Source organism: Siphateles boraxobius, unplaced genomic scaffold, assembly GCF_051911475.1.
Source record: "Siphateles boraxobius isolate OS27281-9 unplaced genomic scaffold, OSU_SipBor_1 130, whole genome shotgun sequence".
NCBI classification, from domain to species: domain Eukaryota; kingdom Metazoa; phylum Chordata; class Actinopteri; order Cypriniformes; family Leuciscidae; genus Siphateles; species Siphateles boraxobius.
This window is the reverse complement of record NW_027508734.1, coordinates 8,219,876-8,246,899: the sequence shown is the minus strand read 5'-3', so window position 1 is coordinate 8,246,899 and position 27,024 is coordinate 8,219,876. Positions and strand designations below refer to the sequence as shown.

The 27,024-nt window shown below is 38.4% G+C and overlaps 2 protein-coding genes across 2 annotated transcripts; one reads left to right on the top strand and one right to left on the bottom strand.

Annotated features, from left to right (window-relative positions):
* The first annotated feature begins 259 nt into the window (after positions 1-259).
* acadvl (acyl-CoA dehydrogenase very long chain) lies at positions 260-21,105 on the top strand. Its single transcript, XM_077227696.1, has 21 exons — positions 260-467; positions 570-761; positions 1,547-1,616; positions 2,680-2,757; positions 4,390-4,462; positions 4,678-4,742; positions 5,581-5,715; positions 5,794-5,938; positions 6,737-6,866; positions 10,481-10,606; positions 10,792-10,990; positions 12,048-12,152; positions 12,588-12,674; positions 12,819-12,881; positions 16,118-16,219; positions 16,425-16,522; positions 16,632-16,704; positions 16,855-16,927; positions 17,482-17,554; positions 20,356-20,431; positions 20,511-21,105. Exons 2-21 carry the CDS (start codon positions 688-690, stop codon positions 20,646-20,648), a joined length of 1,983 nt encoding a protein of 660 aa, XP_077083811.1. The 5' UTR covers positions 260-467; positions 570-687; the 3' UTR covers positions 20,649-21,105.
* Positions 21,106-22,289: 1,184 nt separating this feature from the next.
* On the bottom strand, positions 22,290-25,888 carry LOC143736909 (odorant receptor 131-2). The gene is made up of 2 exons (XM_077227699.1): positions 24,691-25,888; positions 22,290-22,839 (listed from the first exon to the last, which is right to left on the bottom strand). Exons 1-2 carry the CDS (start codon positions 25,608-25,610, stop codon positions 22,779-22,781), a joined length of 981 nt encoding a protein of 326 aa, XP_077083814.1. The 5' UTR covers positions 25,611-25,888; the 3' UTR covers positions 22,290-22,778.
* Between the last annotated feature and the right edge of the window lie 1,136 nt (positions 25,889-27,024).

Below are 27,024 nucleotides of genomic sequence, written 5' to 3'. Positions count from 1 at the left end.
CGGTACTTGGGTAGAAACCTAGGAGCCTGATAAAAAATGTTAATATGAAACAAAAACTTTAGACAAACTTAAAGGCTTTTGCATCTCAAGTATTCATATAAAATAATCCTCTTCTTGTAAAGAAACATATATAATATATACATATATAGTTTTGTTTGTATGCTATCCGTCTCGTCGTTTCACTGTTACATAAAGGAAACTTCTGCCGCATTGTAGCACCTCCCACAAAGCGTCTATACAAGCTGATCTGAGATCAGTGTTACATGACTAAAGAAAAGAATGTGCACTTCCGGTAGTCAGTGCGCTGTGCAGTGAATCAGGGAACCTCGTCGTTTGACTGGTTTTCTTATTTTGCGAGCTATTTCACACGTCATTTGAAGTGTCGCGTCGCGTCGCGTCAGGAGGAGGGCCTCTGATCTGCGGTCAAGGGCGAAATAAAACCGGTTCTCCTGCATTGGACGCTCTCAGTAGGCTACATAACAGATTTACCTCTAACGTTAGCCCGGACATTGTTCTCCCGTTGTTTATCGGCATTTAATTACTATTTTTATTTTGTCTTCGATCCGTAGGCAAGTTCGACACTTCCAAAACAACAACAAAAACTGTTTGACACTTCCGCTTCACGGGAGATAAACAACGTTTAGCAAGAAATCGAAGCATTTCGGCCCGGTCTTCATCCTCATCATCATGTTGTTGCGTAAAGTAACTCAAAGTCCTGCGATCTGCAGCTCGGTCCTCCGTCTACAGCCAGCGTTTACAGGGTGAGACTGTTTTCTAATTCAGAGCAAGGTTATTATCTAGAATAAAATCGTTAACCAAAGATAAAAAAAAAATCGGATTAACAGAAACTAACTTGGTTGAACAGAGATTAAATTGAAAATAGTTTTTCTTGCTTGTGATACTTTTGTTTACTTGAAATCCTTTTAAACTCACCTTTTAGACATAGAGCTAACATAATTATGTAGGAAATCGGCCAATTTTACCTGAGAATGACGCCACTGACCAATCAAAATCAAGTATTCCGGGAAGTATTTGTAAAAAAAAAATATAGACCTCCCCATATAGACAAATTATGTAATTTAGCTTAGTTTACTGTAACTGCAACTAAAACAAATTGAAAGTAAAATAGAAACAAAAACTTTTAATCTAGAAATCAATTTATGTGCTTCATTCATGTACAAGTATTTTATACATTTGTATATTCAATATATTTGTAAATTGTATACAAAAATATATGTGTATATTTCATGTACAAGTATTTTAAGTAAGTATTTTATAACTTTTATATATATATATATATATATATATATATATATATATATAGAGAGAGAGAGAGAGAGAGAGAGAGAGGGAGGGGGGGGAGCTTAGATATATATATATATATATATTTTTTTTTTTGTATATATATTTTTTGTATGCATATATTATGTATGTGTGTATTGAGAAACATGCTGAAGAGGTAATAACAATATATGACATACTGTGAGAGAAACATTTTATATTACTATTATAATATGATTATTTATGAGTTTCTCTCCTTCATCAGAGTGCAGCGCCAAACTGGGGCTCTCGTGGCAGCGCAGAATTCTCGTCTTTATTCAAGCCAAGCTGCAGAGGTGAGACCAATCGCTACATCTCTATAATGTGTTCATAACTGTTTTTTCAAACCTAGGTTATGTCACAGAGACAGTTTAAGTACTTTGAGACCAGAGCAGATCATGCTGTAGTCAATCTGGTCAGGTGCCTTGGAAAAAAGACAGGTGCTTGTCCTCAGACACCCATTAATATAAATCTGGAGTAAAGTTCACGTCCAGTTCACATGACACGCTGGAGCTTTTGCCATGCGGTCTTACATGTTATGTAAATATTGTGTTTGACCTACACCAAATCTGAAAACAGTGTGACTTAATAAATGTATAGAGACGGTAGTGAAAATATTAAATGTTATGATTGATTCAGTATCATGCTGGTTTGTATGTTGTGTATGAGGACGTTATTTGTTTGTTTGTGTGTGAGGGAAGGTTATGTGATGCCTGTCTTTGCTCTTTGCTCTACTTGGCAGCCTTTTTTCGTAACAATGTCAAGCCATGGAAATCTTTACATGCCACTTTGTCATATTGTCCTTGAACCCTCTTAAAGGGACAGTTCACCCCAAAATGAACATTTTGTCATCATTTACTCGCCCTTATGTTGTTTCCAAACCTGTATGAGTGTCTTTCTTCTGTTTATACACACAAAAGAAGATATTTTAAAGAATGTTGGTTACTAGACAGTTACCGAAGCCATTGACTAACATGGGATTTTTTTCCTACTATGGAAGTCAATCTTCTTTTGTGTTAATTAGAAGAAAGTAACTCATTCAGGGTTGAAACAACATGAGGGTGAGTAAATTATGACAGAATATACATTTTTGGGTGAACTATCCTTTTAAATTGAAGAGGGTTTTCATCAGAAGAGCTTAGGAAGCCCTGACCGTACCACATGCAAATGTGAACTCGTCCTCATTTATCTAGTTAATTATTTTAGAATTACTTTAATTTAAACCGATGAAATAAGGCATAATAAGATTAGCCTATTGGTTGTTCAATACTGACAAAATGTAATACTGTAGATTTCTGTGCAATTTTCTTACGTGCATATAAACAAACCGATAACTTGCTCTTGTTTTTTTTAACCGAGGCTGTTCTGGACAAGAATGTAGTCGGCAGGGACGCCGCCACGACAGCTGAGAAGGTTGAGAAGACGGCTCTTAATGTGGTACGTGAGTGTTATGCACACACTGCACCATTTTAGCCCTGATTTTCACTCACCGACAGTTCTGTGGAAATTGCGGACAAATACCTGAATTCGGAAGCGGATCAGTGCTCGTTCACGTGAGTGACAGTCGCGTATTGTGTTTGATCTCAGTCGTGCAGTGTGAAATGTGTTTTAATTGATAATTACATTGTCGTCGACCTTACTAATAAGAGACCAAGATAGAAGGCAAGGGAAAGTCATAAGGAAATCGCATACTGTAAAGTAGTAGTTACTACGTTTGGTTTGCAACCATTAAAAAAGTATGAGTGATGAATTTAGTGTGAATATGGCTAGTATGAATGAAATTTCTACATACTACATTCGCCATTGTCATGTGACCTACGGTGTCAGTTGTGTCACTTCACCTCCATTCATAAATCCTCTCCTGTGGCCTCATGGGATAGTAAAGTGTCCATCATATGCACACTTCAGAACCTCACCGGAAGTAGTAGGTCATCCGGGGACTTTTCGCCTACTGTTTTATAAATACTGTTAATTCGGACATACTACTCGACTCACATACTGTTTTTTCGCGTACTAAATAGTATGGAAGTAGGCATGTTCAGACTGTTATTTTTTACTTTTTTCTGCAAATCAGCGCAGAGGCAACTTGGATCACAAGCATCTTGCATGCATCATATTAACAGGAATAAATCCAGTCTCATCTTACGTTGTTTCCTGTATCAATTCTCGCGTGTGGTTGTGAAATCTACGCTGTGTTTGAAATCGTCCCCTATACCCTCATTCACTATTCCCTACATTGCTCCACTAATATACACCACTTTGTGGAGCGAAGGAAAACGGGAACGTGAATTCGGACACTGAGTGCGCCAGAAGCTCTGCCACTTTTGCATAGTTTGTGCTTGCTATTTATTAATCATTTGAAACTTATAAAACTGGCAACTCCAGTAGTAATGAAAACATTTACTTAGCTGAACATTTTAATAATCAAGTAAAAAGGAAGTTATACTTCACCATCTTCAGGAATTCATTCGGCGCGCGACTCTCACAGTGCATCATTGGTATTCTCTAGACGTTTAGCGTACAGCGGTTGTACACTCGTTATTGCGGTGCGTTGTGGGATTGAATGAGTGCACTCGATAACGTCCACTATGGTTTTGGACACCACTACAAATGGCTGTCTATTCAAATAGTGCCCTATTTAGGGTATAGGGGGCGATTTGGGACACAGCCGTAGTTTGTAGACCTGACAGGTGTCTGCGATTCTTCCTTCCTATTGAAATGTTGTGTGATGTGTGACCCCCCCCACCCCGTCGACGATCTGTCCTGTAATGTACACACAACAGCAACTAAACGGCACCTCAGGCCCAGACAGTCGTGTAGTGTGAGAAAAACAGCGATCCGACGACTTCAGAAGTCGTGCAGTGTGTGCTGGATTTAGACACATTGTGCATTTTACTCTTTGCATTGATTTGACAGTCAGACTTATGATACCCACAAATGCTACTTTTTATTGTCTTGAGATATTTTCAGAAGAGTTATAAGACAAATGTGATGCCACATTCTTACATAGAATACAGAGGTAGTGTTATTTTATCATGAGAGTCTCATAACTCTTTTTTTCCCCCTCAGGAGTCCAAATCTTTTGCTGTTAACATGTTTAAAGGGCAAATCAGCACTTCTCAGGTGTTCCCCTTCCCCTCAGGTGACTCCCAAGTTTTCTTTTCCTGCAACAAAAGATATTTTAGAACGGTTGCTTTGATATCGCCACTGGATGTTATATTTGCCAAAATTGAATTAAACTGATTATTGTTTTTAGCATTGCTTTTAGGCTTTGTTGTACTGTTATTCATTATACTCACACTTCAGTGTGTTTTACTGTTATTTTTGCCCTGAATCTTTTTTCATTCACCCTTGTAGTGCTCAATGAGGAGCAGTCGCAGTTCCTCAATGAGTTGGTTGGGCCGTGCAGTAAGTTTTTTGAAGTAAGTTTAATTCACCTACATTTCTGCTTTACAATCATTTTGTTTTTTATGTGACACAAATTCAGGAGACTCCAAGGCACTCTCTTTAGAAAGATTAAAAAGCCTTTATGTTATGGCTTGGTAATCTTAAACCTTTTAAAAAAAACACTCCGACGTGTTTCGGCATACAAGCCTTTCGTCAGGGAGTCATTATGTTTTATAGACTGATTTCCTTAAATATTTGATAACGCATAGCATTGAAAACTCAAACAATGAGTGACAAAATTAAGCACAAAATAAATCTTGATGAAGCAAGGCAATATTGATAAATTTCACCTTCCATCCAGTAATGAAACGAGCAAAGTATTTATGAGTGAGTCATTGAATCATTCATTCAAACCAATTTTTGTAAATATCATTCAAATTAATTAAACATTTCAATGGACTGCATCCTTAACATTTAGTCAGAACCTCTAGTAAATTGTTATTTTCTTTAGTTGTCTGTTCAGAATCGTGAACTCTGTTTGAAACGTTTAAATCTTGATTCTCAATTTGTCCAGAATCATGCAGCTCTAATTGATAAAAATAAAAGTCTCCTGAACAGCAAATGTAATGATGCTGAAAATTCAGCTTTGATCAAAGGAATAAATTACATTTTATACACTATATACACACACACACACACGCATACAGCATTATAATATCATTAGTTGTGATAGACAGTTAAAAAAAAAAATAGAAACAGTTTGCTATGGGAGAATACTATACCGGGAACTGTGATTTTAGTGTAAATACACAGGCAGTCGGCATGGGTAGAGTCTTCTCACCTTCTTTGCAATGTGCCGTTGTGGGTTTCCAGGAGGTGAATGACCCCATGAAGAATGATGCTCTGGAGATGGTGGAGGAACACACAATGCAAGGCCTGAAGGAGATGGGAGCTTTCGGTCTTCAGGTGCCCGCAGATCTTGGTGGCGTTGGCCTCACCAACACACAGGTAAGATCACAGATCCATAAACTAGCAGAAGCCCAGAGATACACATGAATTTGCTGCATGTGCCTGCTCTGTTTGCAGTACGCCAGGCTGGTGGAGATTGTTGGGATGCATGATCTGGGTGTGGGCATCACTCTTGGCGCCCATCAGTCCATTGGCTTCAAGGGCATCCTGCTGTTTGGTAACCCCCAGCAGAAAGAGAAGTACCTTCCAAAGCTGGCCACTGGTGAGTGAGATTTAGTATTGTGCAAAGAGCACACACAACACTGCTGCGAAGTAGTAGTGGTGACTTTAACTTAGCATGATTGGAGCTGCACGATTAATCGTGAAAAGATTTCTGTCACAAATATTCATATGATCAGATAAGTACTGGGATAAAATTGAATAGTTTGGATATAAACGCTGATGTCTACGGAAGTGATCAAAATAGAGAAAATCCTTTTGAAAGTAACTTCCTCAATTAACATTTGTATCATTACATTGTTACATTCAGTCAAGAGAATCGTTCAAAAACTAAATATTCATAACTGATTATGTAGTAGTCAAAATGTATGCTTTTTCTTGTTTTTGTTTTTTTGTTGTTGTATTTCCAAAGCAATTCTTTTATAAAACCTGTATCTGTAGTTTGCCTTTTTTGCCAAATAATTTTGTCAAATAAAAAACTTAACCAAGTTTAGTATTTTGTTCTTGCCTCATATTTAAAAATATTTAAAAAATATGAAAAATTTTCCTAAAATTTTGATGGTTTAATCGAACTAGTAGATTTTTTTTTTTTTTTTTTTTCGATTTAAAAACAAATATTCTCTCCAGACATCACATTTTCTTCTTTTTTTTTCCGCATCTCTGCATTTACAAATGTTTAAAATATTTCTATTCGGGTCTATTGTCTTTAGTCTTAGTTCACTGTCAGTTTTGTTTTTAGAAACTGACTATTATCTAAAAATGTAAGACTAAATGGCGACCACTAATCTAAATATTGTCTATAGTTGTTGAATGTTAACACTGTGCTGTGTGTTTCTGGTAGGAGAGAACATCGCTGCCTTCTGTCTCACTGAACCAGCGAGCGGTTCTGATGCGGCCTCCATTAAAACCACTGCAGTTCGCTCCCCCTGCGGCCAGTACTACACCATGAATGGAAGCAAGATCTGGATCAGGTGTGTGTGTGTGGTCTTATCATTAACAAATACAAATGGCAACAGGCATGATGTGGACACGGATATCTCAGATAGAGATAGTCGCACCTCTTTTGTGGCCACTAGGGGGCATCACCACTGTACATATCACTGGCTGGTCTAGTCCAGTTAAAAACGGTTGGTTGATGTCACCTTACTATTATGTCCTCTGCCAGTTGTACAGTCATTCATTGCAGTGTTTCTTGTCACTGGGCTGTTTGTGTGCTTGTTGGGGGTTTCTTATCTTGGTATGACAATGCAATTTCGGTATTAAGAATATCTGTATCTTTCATGTGTGTTGCTCATTGAAGTCTAGGAACACCCCAAGAACGTTTACAGAGTTACTCATATACTAAAATGCAAAGTTTAGTCGTGTGAATAACTGTTATAATTACTGGAGCTTAGCAAGGCTTACGGTTTTTATTGCTCATACTTGGGGCTAGAGGGATTTTCTAAACCCCTTACTGTATTTAAAGGGTTAGTTCACCCAAAAATGAAAATTATGTCATTAATGACTCACCCTCATGTCGTTCCAAGCCCTAAGACCTCCGTTCATCTTCAGAACACAGTTTAAGATATTTTAGATTCAGTCCGAGAGCTTTTTGTCCCTCCATTGAAAATCTATGTATGGTATACTGTCCTTGTCCAGAAAGAAAATAAAGACATCATCAAAGTAGTCCACGTGACCTCAGCGGGTTAGTTAGAATTTTTTGAAGCATCGAAAATACATTTTGTTCCAAAAATAACAAAAACGACGACTTTATTCAGCATTGTATTCTCTTCGGTTCTGTTGTCAATCCGCTTTCACGAGTCCGCTGACGTAAGACGAGCTGACGTGTGTCTGGTGCGCCCGAGCTTCGTTTACAGTCTGAGGGAGACGCACGCTGTAAAAAAAACAATCTTTGCAAACATGTCTAGGATTTCGACACAGGGGAAGACTTGCGTTTTTTTTTAACCAGACATATTTATTTGAACCCGAATACACGGACGCACCAGATACACGTCAGCAGCGTCTTACGTCAGCAGCGTCACTGGCCTCGTGAACGCGGATTGACAACAGAACCGGAAGAGAATACAATGCTGAATAAAGTCGTCGTTTTTGTTATTTTTGGAACAAAATGTATTTTCGATGCTTCAAAAAATTCTAACTAACCCGCTGAGGTCACATGGACTACTTTGATGATGTCTTTATTGCCTTTCTGGACAAGGACAGTATACCGTACATAGATTTTCAATGGAGGGACAAAAAGCTCTCGGACTGAATCTAAAATATCTTAAACTGTGTTCTGAAGATGAACGGAGGTCTTACGGGCTTGGAACGACATGAGGGTGAGTCATTAATGACATAATTTTCATTTTTGGGTGAACTAACCCTTTAACGAACATTTCCACGCTCGTCCTAAATTGTTATATTATATTGCAGGGGTCTTCAATAGAGGGTCAATTATTGGTTGATCTCAAAGTAATTTTTGTGAGAAAAAAAGAAAGAAAATAGAATAGAAAAAAAATGGAAAATGCATTAACGCATTTTGAAAAAACAGTAGAAAAAATTAGTAATACATTAACTTCAACCAGAGCTAGAAGACGTTAAAGTTCAGTTGTTTTCAAGTGTCAATAATATAAAATAGTAAATCAATCAATTTAAAATTGTGATTAGAAAATTTAGTTGAGTAGATGAAGCAACATCCAGTAAAAGAGATTCATCCAAAAACCCGTGTAGAAATTCATATCCCTGTATGTATATAAATCATATAATTTTTAATTACCCATATTCTAAACTTAATTTAACTGAATGATTTCACTCAATTAGCCCTACAGGTTGTAATTAAAAGTGCAGATTGTCAGTCTGTTATCTTATTAAATAATAACCCCATGAATTACAATAAGAATAATACTAGTAACAACATGCCATTTGAGGCCCTCTTTTTTTTTACTCCATCATTGTGTCCTCAAAGAGACAAAAAAAATTATATTTATCATAACACAATGTTAACCAAACTATATAGGTTAATCTTAACTGTTTGGACTGAATACATTTGACAAATGTTGATATTCAGATGAATGGACACCATTATAAATTCAGTAAATGTGTTGAGATGAGACTTTGTGCCATCTATGGTCAGATAAATTAACATTAAATTAACATTAAAATTATACTATATGCATATATTATATTTGAGGCTTAGAATGTGCACTTTTATACAATGGACCCTTTTCACAGACTGTCTAGTGTGTATCTAGTAGCGTTTCTCTTATTTTTAAAAAAAGTATAAAATAACTATTGGTTATATTACTTTGGCAGTAAATTACAAAAAATGATTGAACATTTCTGCAACTCTGTTTCTAATACAACGACTGACGGAGTGACGGCAAATTTGACATCTTTCTCTCTTTGGACCAATGTCCTCAAACTCCCTATATTATTTATTTCCTCTTTTTGGACAGTCGTGGAAATGCTATCATGGGTTTTCGTTCCTTTTGCTATTGGAAATGGGAATACAAAAATGATATTTGCTGTCATCTCCCCTTCATCTCTATAGAAGTTTAAATCAGTTTTTGCTGAATTAACGATAATTGTGAAAATTCACTTATATTTTAAATTACTCATATCGTGAACAAAGACTTTGATCATATCGCCCACCAATAATCGTGGTAAATAATATGAATGATTTAGATTTTTGCCAGAATCGAGCAGCCCTTGTATCTTTCAATGCACTAAGGCCTGAAAAATGATGAATGCACGAGTATATTAGATTGTTAAAGGGATAGTTCACCCAAAAATGAAATTTCTGTCAGTATTTACTCACCCTCATGTTGTTCCAACCCCGTAAGACCTTCGTTCATCTTCGGAATACGAATTAAGATATTTCTGATTAAATCTGAGAGCTGGATCACTCCTCCATAGGCTTCTTAGGGGATTGACACTTGTCAGACCCGAAAAGTTATTAAAGACATCGTTAAAATAGTCCCAGTGACTACAGTGGCTCAATCTTAAGTTTATCGAGAGACGAGAATACTTTTTGTGCGCAAAAATAACGACTTTATTTCAACTATTCATGTCCTTCTCTGTGGGCCTCGCATCAGTTCACGTAATGTAAAAGCGCAGCGCTTCTGTGTTGTACGTCACACGTAGGCTCACTATTGGCCAACGCTGGTCATGTGTGTGATGCGTGTGACGTACAGAAGCTTACGCCATTACACTAGTGAACTGACTCGAGGCCCACAGAGAAGGAAATTAATAGATGAAATAGTTATAAAGTTATCGTCATTTTTGTTTTTTTTCCGCACAAAGTATTCTCGTCGTTTGATAAACTTAAGATTGAGCCACTGTAGTCACTTGGACTATTTTAACAATGTCTTTAATAACTTTTCGGGGAACAAGTTTCAATCCCTTAAGAAGCCTATGGACTAGTATGGAGGAGTGATCCAGCTCTCAGATTTCATCAAAAATATCTTAATTCGTGTTGCGAAGATGAACGAAGGTCTTACGGGGTTGGAACAACATGAGGGTGAGTAAATACTGACAGAAATTTCATTTTGGGGTGAACTATCCCTTTAATAATAAGCAGGTTCTATTAAACCTCTTCTGTTCCTAGTAATGGAGGCATTGCTGAGATCTTCACAGTGTTTGCGAAGACTCCTGTGAAGGACGAGAAGACTGGAGAGATGAAGGACAAAATCACTGCGTTCATTGTGGAGAGGAGCTTTGGAGGAATCACACAGTTAGTGCTTTTTTCCAACCCTAACACGTGCCTCTAATCATCTTTCTAATAAGTCGAGTTTCGTTTTGACATTCTCGTTGAACGTTGTCCCTTTCTCTCATAATCATCATCCTCTTTTCTTTTTATCTGTTGATCTTTCTCAACTTAATCATGACCTTAATCATCTCTTTCTCTCTCTCTCTCAGCGGTCCTCCTGAGAAAAAGATGGGTATCAAAGCGTCCAACACGGCAGAGGTGTATTTTGAGAACGTGCGTGTCCCTGCGGACTGTGTTCTGGGAGAAGTTGGAGGCGGATTTAAAGTGGCCATGAACATCCTCAACAACGGGCGCTTCGGGATGGCTGCCGCCCTCTCTGGCACCATGAAGGGTGTCATCGCCAAAGCGGTGCGTATATGTGTGCTCAAGTGCACGTTATCAGATGCGTGCTCTGTTTGTGAGCTGTTGGCATGTAATGCTGAACGGAGTTTTTCTTGCTTTCTTTTTCGTTTCCTCTTCTCTTACCCAGTGTGTCTAGCGTGCTATTTTGTGAGCGCCAATGTTAGGCCACATCCCCCCATCTGCCGACACCCCTTTCATCCTCACTTCCTCTACTTAATATGCAGGGAAATTCCTCTTTATGCATTGCCCTGTCCTCGTGCTGAGCGGCATCTGAGGGTGTTGGCTTTGAATTTTTTTTTTTTTTTACTTATTTTTCTCGCGCTGCTCATCACAGTTGGCTCAAGCTGATTTGTGAAAGTTCCCGTGCAACTAATAAAAAAATGGTTTTAAAAGCATTTGCCAAATGCAGAAATGCAAATGAAACTTCTGCTCAATCCAAAGCAATTCTCAAATTTAGTCATTCCTGTATTTAATATATAAATCAATATATACTAGAACAGGATGCTGGTACAATTAGGCTATAGCAATATGTTCTTATGAAACTTGCTGTTGCTGATTGTGGGCTACAGCAGTTTTCTCGTTGAGGGAGGGGTAGATTTCTCAACAGCCCTGTTTTTTTCTCTTACCACAGGCATTTGTGTTTGTCTGTTTTTGTGTATCCGTCTCAGACCAGGAACTTTTGAAAGCGGAAACCAAGCGTAGTCCTTATCCACTGCATTACACTCACCCTGTGAGCCTTCAGTTACTTTGTTTTTTAGGTCATATTCAACAAAGCAAGACTCACCGCAGTACAGGACTGAAAACTGCATTCTAATGTTACTTGATGTTCTTTTCATGTATATTTGTAAAATCACGTTTTCGCACCTTCAATGCATTTAGATGTACTTCCCTCAATAACTCCAGCATATATATGAGCATTTTTTGCACATACTGTTTCAGTGAAATCTTAATTTCCATGCTGTTATTTCCATGCTGTTATTTCCCTACCGTACCACTTTATTTTGATGAGTTCACCAGTTAGCCAAACACAGTCTCTATATTTCCCCTTTTTTCTCTCACCCAGGTCGACCATGCTGCTAACCGGACTCAGTTTGGCAACAAGATTCACAACTATGGTGCCATTCAGGAAAAGATGGCCAGAATGGCCATGCTTCATTATGTGACAGAGGTGAGCTTCTCTACTGCTTTGCCTCGACTTTCCCAACAGGGAACAAGGAAATCTGAGCACTTTCTGATATCTATTTATATCCTAAAAAATAATCGACCCTGAACTGCTGAAACGAGTCGTCATGGTAAACATGGTAAATGCTAAACATCCTCTTTATGGACTTTGCAGGTATCAGCACTTTAGCTTTGTACACTTGCAGAACTCAGTCCAAAAATGTCTGTCTTCCATGTGACTTAAGGGAAGTGAAAAGCTTCCCCCTAATTTGTGATTTTCGAGGGTCACGTGGACCGAGTCTAAAAATACTTTGGTTTTTCCCATCTGTTGCCTTTTCATGTTTGTTTTCCATTACATTAAGCAGTTTGTTTGTTTATTCTGAAGAATTCAATAGTGTTTTCCTTGTCCCCCCCTCCTTTTATCTTTTCTCCATTGATTTAGTCTATGGCTTACATGGTTAGTGGGAACATGGACAGCGGAGCCACAGAGTTCCAGATTGAAGCGGCCATTAGTAAAATCTTTGCCTCCGTAAGTGTTCAACCCAGTTGTACTAGTTTTTGGTATTTATTTCAGCCCACGTTCAAATTCTGTGAATTTCTAGGATCAAATACCTGATTTGATGATTAAAGAATAAGTGCACAATCACCAATCACCATCATTTTTTTCCTCTAGGAAGCAGCTTGGTTGGTGACGGATGAATGCATTCAGGTTATGGGTGGAATGGGATTCATGAAGGTCAGTGTGTGTGTATATTGTGAGTGCATTAATTTTTTCAGAAAGTCACACTGTTGTCTGTAATGCTTTAACAAAGTTTTAGGGCTAGACAATATGTAAATTATATAACGATCGTATACAGATTTAGATCTAGGTATATTGTGGATCAGTTAAGATAGAAATATTAGCGGTTTCGTTCAAAGATGTTTGTGTCAGCTTTTTCAGAAACCCGACTCTGTCAGGGTAGAAGTCTAATTTTGGCGCAATAGAGTTGCAACATAATAGAGTCTGCATTGTGACTCAAAGTGTAAAGATTCAGAAACCACCTACTCTGTGGGCAATCACCCTCCTTGAGGCCTAAATGTTGTGTCCCGGGGGCGGTGGAAAAACTGGAGGTGTCTTGCAAAGGAAGACCTCTGCAACAACACGATTGGTTAGCGAGGGGAGGACACGGCTGCGCTAACCTTTCACGTCGCACAAAACACAAAACCGTACACAGCCTAGACTGATCTTTGCTGAATGTAGGTCACGTCTGCACATTGACTGTGTGGTGGCTGTGTTTGTTTTCTCGTGTCAGTTGGGATGTTACACACGATGTGAAGTAGTTCTTCCAGCTTGTAGATCTTGCGTGTGCAAAAATGTGCAGATGCAGCATCAACATCAGATCAACATCAAGCAGTCGAGCTCATTTCCAGAGAAGAGTCTCATCAGTTCCTTTTGATCAATCTTTTGTGGGCTACAGTTCAGGCAGATCAGAAACGCATATCTCTCTGCTCTACTTATTTTTATTTGTGCATATCAATACACACACACATTTACAGATTTTTTTGTGTTTGATATTACAATTTCAAAGAACCATTTCCTTTGGAATGGGAACTCGCACTGCATCCTAGGACACAGTGTCTCGTCCAGGGTTATATATTTAACCAAGATGTTTTCTATTTTACTTTTATATATTAAAATGTAATTAATCCTGTGATCGAAGCTGAATGTTCAGCATCATTACTCCAGTCTTCGGTGTCACATGATCCTTCAGAAATCATTTTAATCTGCTGATTTGAATCTCAAGAAACATTTCTGATTATTGTCAATGTTGAAAATAGTTGCTTATTTTTGTCGAAACATGAAAGGTTACCTTTCAAAAGTTGGGGTAAGATTTGAAAAAAACAAACATTTTTTTAATTATTCAGCAAGGATGCATTAATCTGATTAAAAGTGGTAAAAACATCTAAAATGTTACAAAAGATTACTATCTATTACACTTTCTAATCATCATGCAATCCTGAAAATAAAACATGTATCTTGGTTTCCTCCAATATATTAAGCAACAAAAAACAGTTTTGATGATAACAATATTGGTTAGCAACTTGCAGCGTGAGCAACGTCCCATCATGAAGATTTTCTCATGTATTGGGTAATTTCCCAAAGAGGAATGAACTGAAAGAATAAGTTGTTACTTTATTTTAAGGTGATGTAGTTACAATGTAATAGGAATATTAATTAAATACAACCCCAAATCAGAAAAAAGTTGGGACATTTTGTAAAATACATTAAAATCAAGAATCTGTGATTTGTTCATTCTATTTAAACTTTTTTTTAACTGACAAAAGTACAAAGAAAAGTTTTCCAATGTTTTCACTGACCAACATAATTGTATTTTGTAAATATGAACAAATTTTGATTTTGATGGCTGCAACACACCCCCAAAAAAGTTGGGACAGAGACAAAATAAAAGTGAAAAGATTATCCAAATTAGATTATCCAACTCTTTTGAAACAGTCCACAATGAGCAGGTGAATTGGTAGTTGAGGGTATCATGTTTGGGTATAAAAGTGCTTCTCCGTCTTTTTAAGCGAAGATGGGTCATGGCTCATCACTCTGTGCCAAATATCATGAGAGAATTGTCAAACAATTAAAAAAATCACATTTCTCAATGCAAGATTGCAAAGCATTTATGCCTTTCATCATCTTCCATACATAATATTGTCACAAGATTCAGGGAATCCAGAGAAATCTCAGTCTGTGTTGGGTAAGGCAGTAGACCTCTGTTGAATGTGTGGGTGACCTTTGAACCCTCAGATGGCATTGCACAAGATACCATCATGCTAATCCGTTAAATACAGCCACATGTGCTCAGGAGTAATTTGGAAAACCGTTTTCACTGAACACAGTCTGACTCTGCATTAAAAAATGCCACTTGAATCTCTGTTACGCAAGGAGAAAGCTTTACATCAGTTCTATGTGGAGATGCCGGCGAGTTCTCTGGGCCTGAGCTCATCTCAGATGGTCTAGAAGACAGTGGGAATGTGTGCTGTGGTCAGATGAGTCCATGTTTCAGCTTGTTTTTGAAAAATGGACACAGAGTTCTCAGACCCAAAGACGAAAGGGACCAACCAGACTTTCACCAGCGACAGGTGCAAAAGCAAACATCTGTGCTGGTATTGAAGTGCATCATTGCAAACGGTATGGGTAACTTGCATTATTGTGAAGGTACCATTGACATGGAGGCATATATTTGGATTGTACAGGGACATAAACTTCCATCAAGATGACATCTTTCCTGGGAAGCAAGACAATGCCAGGCCTCATTCTGCACATGCTAAAACTGAGTGGTTTCTAGACACTCTGCACCATAGAAGAGATGTTCCTGCCTGTTTACTGCAGTCCAGATATGTCTCTTATGGAAAATGTATGAGCCATCATGAAAAGGAGAATCAGGCAATGATGACCACAGACTGTTGAGCGGCTGTTTTGTATCAGACAAGATTGGGCAAATATTCCACTAGCAAAACTCCAACAATTAGTATCCTCAACTCCCAATTGATTAAAAAGTGTAATTAAAAGGAAAGGTGATGTGACACAGTGGTAAACATGTCTCTATCCCAACTTTTTTGGGGGTGTGTTGCAGCCATCAAAATCAAAATTTGTTCATATTTACAAAATACAGTTATGTTGGTTAGTGAAAACATTGGAAAACTTTTCTTTGTACTTTTGTCAGTTAAAAAAAGTTTAAATAGAATGAACAAATCACAGATTCTTGATTTTAATGCATTTTACAAAATGTCCCAACTTTTTCTGATTTGGGGTTGTACGTGTACTAGGGTTTGGGTTTGGTTTAGGGTTAGTTACTTGTAAATATGCATATTAAATATATAAATATATTAATATATTAAATAAAGTGTTCCTGAATAAATTAATTGTTTTTGTGGCACTTTGACACAGTCTCATACCCGCTGTGCATAATGTTATTTATGCAGGACGCTGGTGTGGAAAGGGTATTGAGGGACCTGCGAATCTTCCGAATCTTTGAGGGTACCAATGACATCCTGCGACTGTTCGTAGCGCTCAATGGCTTTCAGGTAAAAGGGGAAAGAAAACACAGCTAAGAACATAACTGGCTGTCTTACGGCTTCCTGTACTGCAAAAACCACCTGAAAGCTCACGGCACGTGTGGTTGTTGACACCTGGCACTGCTATAAATTGGTCTTGGTGTTTGCCAGTTAACATATTTCATGCAAACACAGTATTTGAATTGCATTTGCATATGTGTGTCCTGTTTGGTAGAATGCAGGCAATCAGCTGAAGAGCTTGCAGAAAGCTCTGAAAAACCCTTTCGGTAACGCTGGCATGTTGGCGGGTGAAATCACAAAGAGAGCCAAGAGGTTAGACCTTCATAGCTCTTAAACGCACTCATGCAAGACATTTGTGTTGTATCACAGTCGCTTTGCATCGACTTGATAAAACCCTGGTCTATATCTCTGTCTCTGGCAGGAAGGCGGGCATGGGGACAGGACTGACGCTGCAGGGAATGGTTCATCCAGAGCTCAACCACAGTGGAGAATTGGTGAGATTATATCAAAGTCATAGTACTGAGATGATGGAATGATGTTTACTCGGAAATTATAGTAAGAAACAGTCAGTAAACCAGCCAGAATCCCAAATCTTACATGAGAGGTAGATCACAGGCCTAAAACCAGTTTTCTCCCTCTCAAAGACTGTTCAAGCCATCGAGCAGTTTGGAGCTGTTATTGAAGAGCTTCTTCTGAAACATGGAAAGAGAATCATCGGTGAGCGCTGTGTTTTGTATTGTGCTGCAAGATTATTTCAGCATGCAATAGAAAAAAATGTGCATGATCATTCTTCCTGATTTCAACTTCTCTTCTTTTACACTCTTCTTTTACACTTACGCTAAGACTTTACAAGAAGGTTCATTAGATAAACTACCTTAGTTAACATGAACTAAGAATGAACAATACTTCTACAGCATTTATTAATCTTAGTTAATATTGATTTCAACATTTACTAATACGTTATTAAAATGATTATATTTGTTTACTTTATAAGGTTATATTTGTTAACATGAGTTAATGCACTCGGAACTAACATGAACAAACAATGAACAGCTGTATTTTTATCAACTAACATTAACAAAGATTAATAAATACTAACAAATGTATTGCTCATTGTTAGTTCATGTTAGTTAATACCTTAACTAATGAACCTTATTGTAAAGTGTTACCCACATTACATTGTGTCCTCATTGCATCTAAAAAGCTGTTGGGCTTCCAGATGAGCTTGTGCTTTACTCGTAGTGATTGAGGGATTCTGTGTGTCTCTTCAGATGAACAATTTGTTCTGAAACGAGTTGCAGACTGTGCCATTGATCTGTACGCCATGGTTGTGGTCTTGTCCAGGTAAGCAATGTTAAAATTCTTTCCCTTCTCCGTGACGTAGTCACTTTGACATGCGCACTCATGCATGCACAGGAACGGACAAAGGGCCAGATTTACTAAACGGCAAATTAGTGTGAGCGCAATTCCAGAAAAGCGCTTTCCTCCCATAAATTTTGCGTGAAAGAGAAACTCCTACAAATGCATTTAGTTAAGCCGCAAAAATAACCCTGTATAGCCTTTTAAGCGCTACTTTTTCACTGCGTGTCTTTAGTAAATTCTGACAGTAGTAAAAGAGGCGCTGGAGCAAGTCGTTAGTAAATCTGGGGCAAAATTAACAGAACGCATTACTTTCAACTTTAAATTAAAAGAGTTGTACAGTAGGTTATATAACCAGGAAATAGAAATACAGAAGTAACGTAATGCATTACTTTCTATAAAAAGTAACCAAGTAGCGTAATGAGTTACTTTTTAAGGAGAAACGCAATACTGTAACATAACTTTTAAAAGTACATTTCCCAACACTGCAGTTGTTACATAAAAGTATTAATTTGCATCACTGTTACTATGTCTCATACCGGAGATAAGGGGGTTGTTTAAAACCAAATCCAAAAAATAAAGGTTACCTGCCCAAGGCATACACAAAATAAAGGGTACGAGGCCTGGTTGAGTTGCGTTAGCAGTGTTGTAACTCGTGGTTATGGTAAGAGGCGTGACATTTCCGAAATACGCTCGAAGCAGTCGAACAATCACGATACACCGATCCAGTCGGCCAATCAGAGCACACTGCACTTTTCAGTATAAGGGGCTTCATAGAGACAGGAACTAAACAGAGCGTTACTGACAGACTGGGAAGAGAGGTGCTGCAACAATGTCAAATATGTGAAGAAGAAAAAATGTATTTGATAATTCAAGCATAAAAACCTAAATCAAGACTTTATAAAAGGGCAATCAGTGATACTGATGCATAAGGGTGTCACGATTTCAATTTTAAATCGAAATCAGTCGAAATTAATTCACAATCTTAAAAATCGAAATAAAAAATGGAATCGTCGATGCTACCACGCCCCCATGTCGCGGCCGTGATGGAAAGTTCGGATCGTTTTACTGGCTCTATTGTTCAATCTCGTTCATCAAAATTAACTAATCTTTTTTCTAGTCATTTCAGGGGCTTTAAATGCTATACTTTTAACAGGTAAATTCCCCGAACACATCCACCAACGCAATCTTGATCATATTCTGAATTAAGAAATCATTATAATGCAGTCAAAAATAATTTACAGGGAATATTAATAATTACTTGACCTTCCGAGTCTTTTGTTCATTTGTCGCGTGACAGCTAGAGGCAATGAACGACTCATCACGGCGCGGGGAAATAAACACACGTGTTGAAAGCAAGCCTGCCGGGCAAGACCTGCAAAGTGAAGCCAAAACGTCTCGATCGCCCCCCGGTGAGCGGTCCTAGTACAGGTCATAAACCCCGCCTCTCCATGTTATTCAATGGGACGTGAGACCAACTAAACAATTAAATTACACTGCACATATCTTTTTTCCAAAGATAGTTTCTGTCATTTACTGTAGTTTTCATCACGCTGATGTAATTTCAAGTGTTTGTTTTTAAAATAAGTTTGTTTTTAGTTAGTTATTTGATGCTATAAAAACGGCGCTGTGACGTACATGATTGACAGCTGTGATTGACAGGTTCTCTGAGCAAAGTAGTCACTGAAGCAACAACGGACTTTTTTTCGGGATCTTTGGAGGACTGAGGAGATTGGAGCTTTAAATTGAATATCTAAATTTCTATAATTAATTATTTCACACCGACATAATGTGTTGTTCTGCAGCAGAGGTGCGTGCTTGCGCTTGATTCAGCGAGAGTGAGGGCGGGACGGTGATTTTGCGGCTTTACTTCCTGCTCACTACTGCGCATGTCTGGTCCCGAAATCGCAACTGCGCAGACTCAAGTCCCAAGATATCAGCGTCATATCGGGACAATGACGGCTTCACTTCTCGCCAATGGAAGAGAACGAAGGGGCGTCGTCCATCTTTTTTTACAGTCTATGGTTGAAAGGCTGTGATTCCTCTAACTTAGATTCTATGCCTGAGCCCGAACTTGGCCCGACCCGCTCTTGATCTATTGACGTGCACTCCCAACGCAATAGAGTGCGGCGCCGGACTAGATTTGATGGCCGAGTGCGAGCGCGGGCGGCAATGCACTCACTCTGTGTGTGCGGGAGAATAAAACGATTCGCGGGACTCCCGGAAACTATAAATATTTATGAATAAAACGTAAAAAAACTAATACATTTTTATTTATCTGTTGCATAAAAGCAACAAGAACAACTAAAACAAAATAGAAACGATTTACAGGCCAGAGTTTATAGTTTGCATCGTTGAGCGATTTAGCCAATCACAGACATGTGTTGATTTCTTGAACGCAATGGCCAATCAGAAGCTTTTAAGATAGACTCTCCTCACCGCTCAAAACTGACTTTTTGTTCAGTGCTGAATTTTGAAAGCTGGCAAATCCACTAATTATAACAAACAAAGTGTAGGCTATATATTATGAAAGATTCATTGTGCAGTCAGCTTCATTGATAATAACAGAGATGTGTGAGATTGCGATGAACTGATGTCAGCTTTTTAGGAGCAACAGCAGCCTGTGCTTAAAAAACAAAAAAAGTAAAAATCGAGATTCGAATTGAACCGTGACCTTAGAATCGAAAATGTAATCGAATCGAGGATTTGGAGAATCGTGACACCTCTACTGATGCAGCATTTTAAGCTTGTTTGTGTGTGTGTGTCTTCTCGTTTTCCTTTCTCAGAGCCTCCAGGTCTCTCGGCCAAGGTCACCCTTCTGCCCAGCATGAGAAGATGCTGTGTGAAACCTGGTGTACTGAGGTCAGTGTTCGTCACTTTTTTTAAATGATGTTCTCCTAGTCCCATCTTTAAGCGTTAATCCGTGATTTCTTCTCTTTAGGCCCACGAGCGAGTCACGCAGGACATCAAGTTCCTCCGGTCAGGGACATCCAAGCAGACCTTCAATAACCTACGTGCCATCTCTGCTGCGGTGGTGGAGAATGGAGGGGTGGTCTCTCCTCATCCACTGGGCTTTTAAAGCTCTGGCTCCCATCAGCCAATCATGTCGTCTCTAAGCAGTCAGTCACATGCCCATATTCCTTTACCTAGACTGCAATCCTTGATTGATAAGTGGAGTCTTTCACATTGTGTTCTTCGGCCACAGGAGTGCTTTAATATTCCATATTACAGTATGGAAATGAACGAATAGGATGTGTAGAATATACAAATCTAATGAACATCTAAAGGATTGTATTTGTGTTATAAGTTAATAAGTTTAGTTTTTATATGTAAATGCTGAAATGATACTAAAAAGAGTAACATTAGCTATGTTTCCATCCAACATTGTGAATTTAACTTGGAATATTGCAATAAACATTTGTGAATAAAGCAGCGTTTCCATCCCATGTGTTCAAGAGAACAAAATAGTCACTACTTGAGAAATTGGTGGAAAATATCAGTAATAAAAAAGGAAGATTCTGCAATCTGGAAGGAAACTGGCTCTTTGTCCTCCATCTAAAATGACTTGTGTCTCAGAGCGCATGGATGAAACGCAATAAACGCTGTTCGGATGCTGGTGTTCCTGAACAATCATGTGAGACGCTTCTGGGAGGGAATTAAACCAAATCATTCTGATGACAGACTTGGTCCACTGGTTAGTCCAGTTATCCAATCAAAGTCACGTGGGTTTTTGGTTGCACATCGAGGGATTTATTCTGTAAATTCTTTCCATCGCAGTTTGTGCCTGTCTTCTTATCGCATAAAAGATTTATGAGCTTTATGTGCATTTTTAGAATTTATGCACATCTTGGTTTCCATCCAGCGGTTTTTAATGTGATATCCCAAAATGCGCATAAAAATAGGTGGATGGAAACATATAGTTATTGCTCAATGGTGAACAGATACACTCTGAACGAAGCACTTTTCAGTCTTTTCAACCAAACTCTGTCCAATATCCGGTCCAACTGCCTGCATTTTGCAAATGGTTTCAATTCGTCGTTCTTGGTCAACATTTTTATTTAGTGTCTGTACATACTGAACCGTAACTTCAATTAGTTGTTCCCGTGGTTTTAATCGGAAATGTCTTATTCAGAGTTGCCCAGAAGTTCGTTCCCATGACTAAAATAGAAAGACACTTTAGTTTCATATCATATGAGCTTTTGTCTCAGTTATGTTTTTTTTTTTTTGTGAACTGAATAGAATTAGGATCTTAACATATATACAGAAGGTCTTTATTGCAAACGGGCAATGAGTTATAATCTAAGGCCATACAAATACTGAAGTGCAGACTAAAATGCATATTGCACTATTCAGAAATTGCACCGATATTTGACTCCTGTTTATCCTAAATGAGTATTCCCTTCTTCCTTCTCTGGCATCTCCTGAAGGCATGTAATTATTTCTAAAGAAAATAGACGAACTTCTGTTAACAATAAAGCTGCTCTGTCCTGACATAATTAGAAATATGCGCTCTTTGTTGAAGTGCTTAACATTTCAAATCTCCTTTCACCACTGTACTAGTTTCTAAACGGCTAACCATGTATTGAAACTAAGGAGGCCGTTTACAGGAAATTGTAAATGAGCGTTAGTTACCTTATTAAAACTGCCTTTTTTGACAACTGATGATGCTGTAGTTACAAACATAGTACATAAAATACTACAAATCTTAAACCGTCACCAGTTTAATGTATAAATGACAATTTATTTAAACCTGCTTCACAGTCGTATAATCCAAGTTTCATTTTGTTTACTTGGGTCATTAGCTTATATACGTTGTGCTGAAAGAGATTCGCAACGCTTTTAGAAAAATAAGCATACTGATAAATGCCACATAATTGTCTCTTGTTCACGTCACATTAAGTCAGTGATACTATTTACAGTTAATATTGTCAATATAAAAATCACAGTTGAATATGACTCTTTTCCTGAACGCCGTTTAGCTGCTGTATTTTGTCCAGACTTTAGTTTATGGCTTGAAGAGTAGAAATCATCACAGTTTTCTAAAAGTCATCAGTTTGTTTTTCCAGGAGAGAAAAAAAAACAAGTTTTGCCTGAATTTCAGAGATGCATCACATCGCAAAAGTTTGATTCAATGTTAATCTCAGTCTCAGTAGGTAAATACTCCATTTGAAGAAATCAACATCAGGTCTGTTTCGTCATCCAAAGATGTTCACACAGTCGTCTGTGAGATCTCTCGTGATAATAAAGTCTCTGAAGTCATTCTCCGCTCCCTGAAATAAACACAAGAGTTTTGGATCAATTCAAATTCAAGCATGGACTTTATTATCATGTACAATTTGGTTGTTAATAACTTTTCAGTATGGTCTCTCGTTTTACTGACCGGGCTGAAATAAACCTGCCTAAAATGGTTTGATGGTCTAGGCTGATTTAAAATGGACCTGTGCAAGCCGGTGCTCATCTGGTTTAGTTGAGCTAAAACCAGCCTGGGAGTCCAGCAAAGCAGCTTAGAGAAGCCTAAAATGTTTTGTATGTTGTTTCCAGTAGCTTTGCAGGTTTAAAAACATGCATCAAGCGTGCGTTTGTGGTCTTAAGTGTGAAATGTGGCTTTAGCCTAAGCTAAAACCACCAGAAGAAAGTGAGCAAGTCTTGTGCCAGTTTCCTTAAATACATATTTCTAAATCTTGATCATAGGGCTACACTTCCGTTCAAACATTTGGGGTAATGCTGTTCATTTAAACTTCTAATAAATCAAAGAATCGTGAAAAATACGGGGACATGGTGGTTGGGACGGGAGGAAAAAAATGTCAATGCTTTTGCGTCCCGCAGAAAACTTTTGTGTTCTTTGAGAGTGAACGCAGTTTCTCAGGGGAGCGCAAAACATTTGACAAATAATTTTTCCTCCCATCTCCTTATTTTTCTTTCTTCACTGTGTCCCTTTAAGGTCTCCATATAAAAAAATGATCATGGTTTTGACATAAATATTAAGCAGCACAACTGTTTTCAACATTGATGATAATACAAAATGTATCTTGAGCTCGAATTCAGCATATTAGAATGATTTCGGAATGATCGTGTGACACTAAATAACCGGAGTATTTACATTTTTAAAAGTGCATTTTAATACACATTTATAGGCTATATAATAATGTAGGCTACTCAATACTATTTTACTGCCATGGTGACCATAAGTCACTAATCAAAAACCGCCTCCAAACGTTTGAACTGTACTGTTAGTGTACATGAATCTGGACTCACTGATGTTTACTAGATATTTTCACTTTGATGTGGAAACAGATTCTTGGCTCCCACGCAGATAATTATCACAATATATTCAGAATAAACAGTATTTAAAATAGCATACAAGCTTTTTTTATTGTCTTTTAATATCTAATCAGCAATTGATTATTATATTTCCTTATTATGTTGTAATATATCTATCACAGGCAATGGCCACACCCCCGAAAACATTTGAAATGGCAGACAAGCCCAGTCCTCCTCAAAACACATTAAGACTCAATTACAGTATGCTCTCAATAGATATTTTAACCACAAATAGCGTAACCCCTGTCATAAATGAACTGCTGAATCTCATAAGGAGGATATGATGATCTTTTCCTGTCCCTAAATCTCGGTGGCTGCTTTGACTTTTACTTGTAGGCCATTTACAAGACAATAGTAGGGAAATAAATGCATGAACAGGTGGATTTCATTCTTAGTTCAGGGTTCATCTCACTTTTTTAACCGAGGTGTTCTTGAGTTATGTGTTTTTTTTTTTTTTTTTTTTTTTTTTTTTTTTTTTGGAGTAGCTATATTAAAGACCAGCAGAATAAAAAGTGGTTTGGCTCTTCTGTGACATGATGCTGTAAAAGCAAAGCAGGATTTGAGCGTTTATTTTTAAGACTATGAAAATCCAATAAACAGAACTAATTCTTCGGCATGTCAACAGTCCACGTCAGATCATTTACAATCAAGCAAAAGCTGTTAGACTTAAAGCAATTTAAACTCTGAATATCCTACAAGTTTGAACATAATGGCTAGCAAGAGTAGCCTACGTTACCAAATGCACCCCTATATTGCGATGCGTAACGACAAATACGCGGTAAAGCATGCTGTTCTCTTACCTTTGCTGGCGACGGCGTTTGGGATGAGAGATGTTGACAGTCCACTCCAAAATGCTTTTCAACCGGCCGGATAAACACGGGAACCGGTGATTAAGGTGCTCCAGAAGCTCCTCTTTACGCAGTCCGTATACTATCGGTGCGATGCACTGCGCCAGGCTGAAGAAGGCGAAACTTATCACTGCAAAAAACTCTTTGGTGGAACTCTCGAGCAACCCTTTCCTTTTAAGGATATGCAGTAAAAACAGTATAAAATTGGGGAGGATGAAGACTGCGAGCTGCGCCCCGTGGAGAGCGATAGTCCGACACGCTGCTCGGTTGCGCCGGTTCAACACTCCCAGACGGCGTCCCTCATACAAGATCCGCACATAACTGTACACGATAAGAATTGTACAAAGTGATATTAAAACGATTTTGTGCATTTCCCCGCCTTGCAAAGCTTTCCTTCCACAGGGTACTGTGTCATTTTTTATGTTGGGGGACAAGGTGAGGGGAATAATCGACGCGAGTCCCCATGTAAAGATACCGATGAGCCACGGCCACGGTGTGAAGCAAACTTTGCCATAGTGGAGCGGGTAGCATATGGCGAAATAACGGTCCAGCGCCATCGCCGTGATGGTGAGGATGATATTGGAACCGCTTGTCATCAGTCCTCTTATTAGCACCGTGCATATTGTTTCCGTGGTCGCTGCTTTCAGGTAGTTTTGTAAGTAGAAGCTGAAACACACTGCGAAGTACACCAGCGCGGAGAACAACAAGTGGAACACGAGTACGAAGCGCGCGTGGCTCCGCAGGCGCACCTCGCGCACTATCGTCCAGTTGATGATCAGGTTGAAAAAGGCCAAAATGATCAAAGACACTCCCGCTGCCCAAACGCGTATGTGGGGATACGTGTTGGCCTCATCTGTTCTATTAAACATCATACCGCTTCTTCAGGCCTCGCTCGTGCATTACAACCAAAACGTTCCGTAAAGCCGAAACGCTTTTAACTGGTGCGGACGGTTCATTTGGATCGATAAATGTTTCTCTAAAAGCCGAACGTTCATGTGAATTTGAATTCGGTGCTCCTGTTTCCGTCAATAACACTTGCGTTCCTCGCATAGAAGTCAGTCTCTTGATGGAAAGAGTCAACTTCACGTTTACTTCCCCCTCGAGATGAGCAAAGAGAAAGAGAGGAGAGAGGGCGTGTGTCAATATCTTCAGTGCGTAAAGATGCCATGATGGCACTTTTTTGTTAATACCGCCTCACCGTGTTCGAGTAGCGCTTATCTTTTGTGTGTGTGTGTGTGTGTGTGTGTGTGTGTGTGAAGCGTGTAAAGCATGTTTGCATAAGGAACGCGTCAGGTGTTTTACTGTCTGTACACATAACGAGAGTCAGAAGAACTGGTGCTGCGTGTATTTGTAAACTGTTTGATCAGTGTTTGAAACGTGAAACTATTATAGGCCTATAGTTGTTCTAGGCTATGATGGTTATTTTAAGCAATTGTAGGTTTTTGCAATAGGGGACATGAGAAAGTGTGACGTCTTGCACAATCCTTGCTGCAGTTTAAATTTGACGTGGTAATCAATTAACTAAATTATACATTTATTTTAAAACTTTTAACTCAAAGCAGTGATTATATTGGGTTTAACAAAAGAAGAAAAGTGACCGTGTGTGTGTATACATTTAAAGGAATAGCCTAGTTCACCCAAAAATGAAAATTAACCCATACGCCCTCAAGCCATATATGCGTATTTGACTTTCTTCTTTCAGTCTTACACAATTCATGTTAAATTAAAAATATCCTGGCTCTTCCACGCGTAATAATGGGAGTGAATTGCGCCTTAGAATTTGAAGCCCAAAAGGCTATGTGTATTATATTCAGAAGGGTGGTGTAATGTGATTTCACCCCGTTGCTCATTTGTTAAAATTGTGGTTTACAGCACAACATCCTTTTTGACGGTTTTTTATACGTAAAAATTGTATACGTTTTCCAATTTACCATGTTTTTTAGAAATTTCTACTTCGTCGGAATGTACGAAACTTAGGTACGCTTATACACACACACACACACACACACACACACACACACACACACACACACACACACACACACACACACACACACACACACACACACACACACACACACACACAAACACACACAAACACACACAAATCATGGACATGATTCAAAAAGGTAAACATTTAATTGGAGACGATTTTAAATGATATCAACCTCAAATTTTGATGTATGGCTTTGCTTTTCTCGCGGTTTTAGAGTACAACATGTTTTGGAACATATATTTCATATAAAAATATGCATTTGCATTTTTCATAGCTAATAATAGACAAAC

Excerpts from the sequence above, each read along its gene's own strand:
- LOC143736909 (XM_077227699.1), bottom strand. The coding sequence starts at position 25,610 with ATGATGTTTAATAGAACAGATGAGGCCAACACGTATCCCCACATACGC. Across the intron at positions 22,840-24,690 it reads AAACGCCGTCGCCAGCAAAG|GGAGCGGAGAATGACTTCAG; the intron begins GTAAGAGAACAG and ends TGTTTATTTCAG.
- acadvl (XM_077227696.1), top strand. The coding sequence starts at position 688 with ATGTTGTTGCGTAAAGTAACTCAAAGTCCTGCGATCTGCAGCTCGGTC. Across the intron at positions 10,607-10,791 it reads AGCTTTGGAGGAATCACACA|CGGTCCTCCTGAGAAAAAGA; the intron begins GTTAGTGCTTTT and ends TCTCTCTCTCAG. Across the intron at positions 16,705-16,854 it reads TCAACCACAGTGGAGAATTG|ACTGTTCAAGCCATCGAGCA; the intron begins GTGAGATTATAT and ends TCCCTCTCAAAG.